This window comes from Monopterus albus, unplaced genomic scaffold (assembly GCF_001952655.1).
Source record: "Monopterus albus unplaced genomic scaffold, M_albus_1.0 scaffold172.1, whole genome shotgun sequence".
NCBI lineage: Eukaryota > Metazoa > Chordata > Actinopteri > Synbranchiformes > Synbranchidae > Monopterus > Monopterus albus.
In genome coordinates this window covers 1,313,301-1,321,725 of record NW_018128052.1, presented here as the reverse complement: position 1 = coordinate 1,321,725, position 8,425 = coordinate 1,313,301, and the positions used below count along the sequence as shown (strand labels likewise).

The 8,425-nt window shown below is 41.5% G+C and overlaps 1 protein-coding gene across 2 annotated transcripts in view; it reads right to left on the bottom strand.

The window, feature by feature from the left end:
* Positions 1-8,425, bottom strand: part of LOC109969361 (ephrin type-A receptor 3-like) — a 91,564-nt gene that overhangs the window by 5,633 nt on the left and 77,506 nt on the right. For both annotated transcript variants that reach the window (XM_020616190.1, XM_020616191.1), the window contains exons 14-17: positions 7,374-7,435; positions 4,329-4,538; positions 1,526-1,675; positions 1,145-1,338 (exon numbers count right to left, since the gene is read on the bottom strand). In XM_020616190.1, coding sequence (XP_020471846.1) covers positions 1,145-1,338; positions 1,526-1,675; positions 4,329-4,538; positions 7,374-7,435 — 616 coding nt within the window. The remainder of the gene's footprint in view (positions 1-1,144; positions 1,339-1,525; positions 1,676-4,328; positions 4,539-7,373; positions 7,436-8,425) is intronic.

Below are 8,425 nucleotides of genomic sequence, written 5' to 3'. Positions count from 1 at the left end.
GGGAAGTCTGGGCATCTTTGCTTAGACTGCTGCCCCCGCGACCCGGTCCCGGATAAGCGGAAGAAAATGAATGAATGAATGAATACTGCAACAGGTATAGCATGAGAGTCTCAGATACGCTTTTACACTTTGAAAGGAAAACATAAACCCTAAACTTTAAATGTTCCCATTAGTGGATAAGTATGATAAAGGATTTATCTCATTGTTGCCCCCTCAACACACACATACAAGGTTTGAAACCCTTTGATTTGCTTGATTGCTTTTTTTTTTGTTATAAACTGTTATAAATCATCTGTGTGCTTGTTTATTTATTTGCATGTTCAAACTAAGTTCAATACATTGTCTACACAGGACTAAACTGTGGATACACAAACTGAGCTTGACAGAACCACTGACCATATATAAAGATGGACAAACCCAACTTGTTTTCTGAAGAGCAGTTTTAAAGCTCAAGTCTAGCCATCGCCATATCAGTAGTGCTTCACTTCACCTGCTATGGTTAATCCAAAAATGGACAAAGAGGTGGAGCGTGAGTGGAGCTTGCTAGACAGCTAGCCACCTACAGCAGGGCCCTCAAGCCTGTCACTCAAAGCATCCACACCCTTAATAGGTGAGTTATATAAAAATTAATCTCCAATACAGTTGTTATTTCTGCTGTAAAGTTGGATAATTTAACACGGGAGGACATTTTGAGCCAGCTTCAAGTGACCATTTGAGGAACTGCAAGTTTAAACACTTGTGCATTGGCTTCAGTTCTCAGACGCAAAGGTTGCTGCTTGGACAGGACCCATTGGTACCTGAGGGTTCAGACAGAAATTTGGAAATTATGTTTGGGTCCAGGTTGGGTTCAGTCACGTAGGTCAAAATTTAGGCTAGACGGCTGGGACACTCAATTGTCTACTTTGTTTAAAGATAAGGGGAAAAACAACATTCAAACTCATTGGCATTGGGCTCAGGTTGGGTTTGGACATTATATACTATAAGTTTGGCAGGTCTGGGTCAGGTTTGGACAGAAATAGGTTGACCGAGCCATGCTTTACACAGGACTAATTGCATCTGCACTTGCATATAAAATGCACCTCCATACAGTGCTATACAATATACTTTCCAATTAAAGTGTCATTGATAGCTTTCTTCCACTGACCATACTGAGCTGTTGGCCAAATCTCTGAGGCTTGCTGGGTTTCTGATGAGCTTATCCAGTATTGTGACAATCTGTCCAAACTTTGGCCTGTCACTGCGTCCCTTCTCCCAGCAGTCCAACATCAGCTGGTGCAACACCATAGGACAGTCCATTGGAGCGGGAAGACGGTAGCCTTCATCTATTGCTTTGATTACCTACAGGCAGAAGAGGCGCACATATCAAGTTCTGTGATTAATACAAGAAAGGCAAGTAAAAATTTCTAGAAAAATTTGTTTTCATAGTTAAAAATTGAGCTCAAGCTGGAGGAAAAAACAGATCTTTAGTCATGCAAGCACCGGTTAACACTGGAGCTGGTGGATGATATAAGTGTTTGTGACTCACATCCTGATTGGACATCTCCCAGTAGGGTCTCTCTCCATATGAAATCACCTCCCACATGACAATGCCGTAACTCCACACATCACTGGCTGAGGTGAACTTCCTGTACGCAATGGCCTCTGGAGCTGTCCATCTGATGGGGATCTTTCCTCCCTGGGGATGGTTCACAACACAGTTAACACATTCTTGGCGCATGCTGAATCTGTCAACCTGAACTTGTTGTTTTACCATGTCTGTAATAGTGTAAATATTTAAAGATTGTTTATTAGTACATTTCTAGCTAAGAGCTATAATAAATCAAAATTAGAGCTGACAAAACATATTCCAAGATGGTACCTGCAGAGAAGCCTACTGCAGCACTGCCAGAGAACAGCACTCCTCTTTAATATGCTCATAAAATAATATTACTTTTGCTTCAGTGTTTTTTGCACTTGACTTTCTTTTGCTATCAAATTCCTTTTCTTTATCCTGCTCCTGGCTTTATTGTTGATATATAGATCACAAGGATTCCATAAAGCCCACTGTATAGATGCACTGCAATATGCAGTGAGACACTCCCACCCTCTCTCTCTCAGTGTACCTCTATAGGGCTTGGTTCAGCTTTTTAACATGCGGCAGCTGCCTCTGCACCACCTAGCATTCCCCATCTCTGCTTGGTCAAAGTCAAATAAAAGACAAAGAAGCCAAGTCACTCAGCACTGTACTTCTAGTTCCACCACCCCCTGTCCACCCCTACCCCAACTTTTTCTCTCTCTCTCTTAACTGCTCTCACTGGATGCTTCCTCTGTCTTCCCTTATTCCATCTCTCTTTCTTTCAGCCTCCCAAGATCTCAGTCTTATTTTATATCCACTCCTCCCTCACCCTCTCTCTCTTCCCCATCTCCACCTCCCCCCCCCCATCATGCCTGCAGCTTTCCATCTAGGTCTCCTGACATCAGTGGGAGTATGTGTGATTGCAATAGAGCAGTCAACGGCAGATACACTCCTCCCAGGGCAATGCTAATGCCATATTAAAAATAACATCCCCAACACTTCCTATGAATATGAATAATGCTATCTCCTTGTGGGCATTTTAGATGAGTTACTCCACAGTGGTTTAACTCACTGACATTTGAGTTTCTTCATTCTCTCAAAGCGCTGTGAGACGTTGGTGATGTTACCAAACATTTCTTTGATATACACAGGCAAAACCATGAAATGAAGAGGAGTTTGTGTGCATGCATTCATCCTGTGTGTGTGACTGCACTGGGTGATAATATGTTATAATCTTACACCTTTGTTCAGTCATTACAGGAATGCTTTCTACAGATAAGTTTAATACAGAGTGCAGCAAATTCTAACTTGAATATGAGAATATGCTCTATCAGCAACTGGGGTAACAGCATTCCTAATGACAAGGTCCACCTGAATGAAGTCGAGTTGTCATATGCTGATGTGAGATGCAGTCAACAGATACACTGTTATGTAGTTACAATATACAAAATAGAACCTCATTTAATATCACAACACTGCTGCCATTCATTCATGTGAGGCATGCTGTGCACATTTAAGGAGCCACAAAGTTAGCCAAAACAGAGGCATTGCATTTTGCAGCATAAACTGTCCAAAGCAAATTATCAACATTAACCTTACTTACAGATTGACCAGTTTGGGACTAAGAAATATTAGTTTTCAACTCTAAAACACATATATTTACAACATATTACAAAAGTCAGTATATCTTTTATTCCAAATGCTGCAGAAGTATCAGCACCATTGAGTTAGGGCTGTTTTCTGTCGTGATGATAATCAGTTTGAATGGCAAGAAGGCTGGTTCATCTTATTTGAAAAGCATCTCCAAAAAACACTGGAGCAAACAGTAGAGGTATTAGATCTAACTTTTTTCAAATATTTTGTTGTAGAACTTTGCTCCAAAACCTGTCTTAATGCGGAGATGTGCTGTCAAGGCCTCCTGTGACCCAGACTCAATGAACAGCAGTGGCAGCAATGCAGAGACATTAGCTTCTAAAAGGTTTTGAGCAAGACTGACCTCTCTAACCATTTCAGATTTTCAATTATTTCTGCTTGATCAGTAATTTTTGTTGCATTTTCATTTACTGTAGTTTCATAAGGACTAATATCTGAAGAGCTTGACAGAGGATGGTGGAGAGTAGCAGATTGTAGTAGAGCACAGTGGAGCAGGGAGCTGGTCGGCGCAGAGTGGGTTGATTTGGAGTTTCATGCTAGTGCTACCTTAAGCCACATACTGTATATTTGAAGTCTTAAACAACTAACCTCACCTTAAGAAATATCAAAACTTAAATTGATGACAGAATAACAGCTGCATGACCAAAATGATAACAGTTGTAAGTCTGGATCAAATTTAAATAATTGTGTAAATTGAGTGGAGCAAGAACTCTGCTGGTTGGTGGATACCTATCCTGGGACACAATAAATTTTTAATTTAATATATTGTCTAATCTAATCTGCTTTCAGCTTTGTATAGCTAATACCCCCGGTGTTTGATAATTGGTCATACATCTTTCTTCTGGCAGGGTTAGTGTTCTCTCTCTCTATTTGGATCTGTTTAGGTTGACTGCATTAATTATCCATGGGTATATTTCTTTTACTGATTCTTTTGGGGCCCCCTTTGGAGCAGGTCTTTTTAGTTGAAAATTAATTTATGCACATGTGGTTTAAATAGGTATTCCACTGGACTGCTTTGGATTAGGACCAATAATGTAGTGGTCGGTGGGTGGATGAACTGTAATTGCAGATAAATTGGAGATTCAATTTAAGACAGCCGCAGCTTGTGAAAGTGTTTTACCCTTGTAGTGTAGGCAGCCTCCGGGTCGTCCTCCAGAACTCGGCTCAGGCCAAAGTCTGACACCTTGCACACCAGATTGCTGTTGACCAGGATGTTTCGAGCTGCCAGGTCTCTGTGAACGTAGCTCATGTCTGACAGGTACTTCATACCTGAGGCGATGCCGCGCAGCATGCCGACCAGCTGGATCACTGTGAACTGGCCATCATGTTTCTGGAGGGAGAGACAAAAAGAAAAATTAATTAATACACAGAACACAGTGTAAATGCTGGCATTAGGCTGCAAAAGTGATTAGTGCTGGGTCCTTCTTCAGCCTCAGCTGAAACTAAGGGTTCAAGCCAGAATTCAAAAATCTGTGATGGCAGCAATCCATGTTTCTGAAGTGTCCCTGAGCAAGCCCTTGAATCCCTTCCAGCCCCTGCGGTTTGACCTCCCTTGGGAGGATGGCAAGCAAAAGACAAATTGCTCCTTCCAGGGATCAGTGAGAGATCACAAAAAATTCCACTAGCAGAAGATTGGATCTGAGAGAGCAGACAAAACTTTCACCTCTAACGCTGATCGGGTGCCCACTGGATTTCAGATTTGAGCCTGTCTTTGGCAGAGACCAGAGCCTGTTGATCGATGGTGGTCCAGCTCACCTTCGTCTGCCAGTTCTTTCTGCCCTGGGCCAGCAGTCCCCGTTAAAAAGCCATCCACATTATCAGTCACCCTCCTCCTCTAAAGCATCCCCCTTTAATATCATCTCTCCTTCCCTTTTACTCTTTGTTCTCTCCATCCATCGCTGTCTCTCTTCAGTCTCTGTCTCAAAGAGAGTGAACTCTGTATTACTTTGATTCAGTCTCATCTATCTATCTGTCTTCCTTCATCTTTCTGCATCTGGGCAACAACCACCCCCCCCCCCTTCCTCTGTCATTCTTTCTCTCCCTCGGCAGCTGTGGAGTAAGTTAATTAGCTGGTGGTTTTGTGAGATGCTGATTGATTGGACTGTCTAACAAACCTACAGACTTCCTCTATCAATCTGCCCACCGCACTCCTCTGCCAGGAAGGAGGAGGATGGGTGGGCAGAGCAGGGAAAGGGAGAGGAAACAAATGCAGGGCAAAGGCTTTTGACAAGGAGGTGAAGGAGACAAATGAGAAAAGTGGAAAATGAGACATCTTTTGGCAAATTCTGGCATATGACTTTTTATATCAAAGCTTCAAGGGAAAAACATCAAGAAAAAAGGAAAAGATAGATGTGACTGATAAATATATTGACATACAGAGGTTGAAGTTCTCTGTCAGAACAGTGTTTTTGTTATTTTCTGTGGGATAGCTGCTTAATAAATGATCAGCATAATTAAAGACACATATGGATACCAGAAGCACGGATGAGCTGTAAAACACATAAAAGTGATTCCATAATTATATTGAGCCACTGCGGATACTCTTTATGATCCTCATTACGATACATACTGTATCACACAACATGATGTACCTGCATATGAGTGTGACTGTGTGTGTGTGTGTAAGTTCCAGGACATTATGCTTCAGCCATTTTTTGTTTGTCAGATTTCATTTCATTTTGCTTCAGTGTTGCTGATGGGATTGGTGTCTATTTAACGACGGGCCCATCATCACAGGCTTAATGGCTTTGGAGCAGCGCAGTGATTTTACTGGCTGACAAACAACTCTGAATATGAATCAGGGGGCTGCACACCAGCGCTACAACAATCTGTTCTTCTGGGTGTGTGCAAAAGCCAATTCAAGGATGCTTAGTTAAATCAATACTGTATGTTTGGCACTTCTGCTACCTATTTTGCATGAACAGGAGTCATGCTTCACACATTTGTCAATTTTTACACTAAAGTATCCTTGATCCTTTGCAACTGTCATTAAATGGAGAGCCCTTTGTGAATGTATGTTAAGAAATACTTCAAAACCTCCTATGAGTTTTGAGAAAACATGCATATTTCTTAGATACATTTAATGTCTGCAGGTTTGTAGTATGTTTCAGTGGAAGGATAAATCTTTTAAAAACATCAATTCATATAATAATCTTGACAGTTTCTTCTGACTCTTGTCATAACATCACTTTCAATCATGAGGGAATACTTCCAGAGCCTTCTTTCATTTTTAAATCTGTTCACTGATAAGAGGTGCAGTAATAACCTTGAGTAAAAGCTGCATATCAGGACTATGCAATCATCTGGCATGAATTTAGACTCTGCTCCATCACTTGCTCTATGTATAGTTTTTTTTTAAAACTGGCATCATTAGTGAAATCATTTTTAGAGTCTTGATTATCATAACAAATGTCTCTAGAGCTAATTCTGGTAACTGTATTTCTGTGTTTATTCATAATAATGCTTATTTCTTTAGGCATTTTGGAGGGCTTTCCATCTGTCTCTCAGGCCAGGGTTAAAGACCATATAGTATGACTTCACATTACATTTGAAATGAACTGTTCATTTTTGTATTCCCTGATGGTGCAAACACTGCACATAAAGCAAATCACTTTCTTTCTTTTATTGTCTATTTGTCAGCAGTTTGATGCCGTCTCTGCTCTGAGATATGGACACCAAACATATTTCATAGCTTCGGTATCAAACATCATATAATGAAAGTGTGGAGAGGCCACATATCCACCTAAATGTTTGTTCTCGTCATATTTTCTTCTGCTAAAGTAAACGTCTATGTATGTGTGTGAATGTGAGATTTTGAACAGTGTATGTAGGTAAAAGTTTAGATTCCCTCTTTATGTGATGATTACATATACAAACTGTGGTTCAAAACCTGTTTAAAGCAGAAACAGTATTGCTTATTTTAAAGGATACTTGTTAACGTAAGTCCTCGAAGAATTAAACTTAAGTCCCAGTTAAAGAGACTGAATTCTCCACCGGAGTACCTTGTGTTTTTTTAAAGAATGTACCCTCAGCCCAGCAATTTGGGGGAATGGACTCTACAATCTCAAACACTTTACATTTTTCACATGGCCTTTGTAAAGACTTATGGCCCCGTCCTTGGGGCAAATGTGAGTGCAGTGTTCATTCCAGCTGAGCCGTGACTCACCTTGAGGAAAGTGTCCAGAGATCCATTTTCCATGAACTCTGTTATGATCATCACTGGCTTACCTAGAGAGGCACATAACAAAGCAGCTGTTAGTGAGGCAGAAGTACAAGGAAGGAAGACATAAAATATAGGGAGATGGGGACAGAGAAGTAGTGGAGTCCACAGCTGTGACCAGCCTTCCTCTCTGTCGCTCTGCCTCTCTCTGGGGGACAACATGGCATGTCATCATCAGTCACACTGACAGCTTCTAATCAGCCCTCTCCATAAACGCCAGGAGATAATTAGAATGGACCAATCCACCAGAATATGTGTATGTGTTTGTGTGTGTATGGGGTGGGTTGGGTGGGGGTGGGGGTGTAAGAGGGGGCTCCTGAGATCTTATGAATACTAATCAGCCTCAAGGGGAAGGGCGTTGTGGTTGGATCACTATGCACTTGCACCTGCATGACTTTGTTTGTGTGTGATGAAGAGGTAGGTGACTGACAGGCCCTGCATGCAATGGTCGCCTGCATGGCATCTTGTGGGATTTACAAATTATTAACAAAGTACCTGCAATCCCACACCCATATAGTCATGTTTCCATCACTTGATTCTCAGAGACTTGCCAACATATAACCATAACTGCTACTTGGCTAATCCTAACATTAGCCTAGACCTAACTGTGGCCTAACATTAAAATGTAATACTTTATGGGGACTTGCTTTCGGCCCCAAAAGGCAGGTGAGTCCCCAAAATGTGACTGCACAGATTCATGTCCCCACAACAAGCCCAGACACACACATTCATGCAAACACCACAAACAACAGTTATCCCTGTCTTACAGGACTTTCCATAGGTACCACCAACTAAAGCCAAACTTTGTCAATCACAAACAAACACCAAATGTGCAGTTACAAATGATGATGACGATGTGAGTGTGTGTGTGTGTGTGTGTGGCTTGTGAGCACACAGACTGTCAGCTATGATGAATTGGTCACATTTCCACAATCAGCCCTCAGAGATGCTGTGAAAAAACCTGGGGGACATATGAAAACAACACAAGAAGGGAAAGA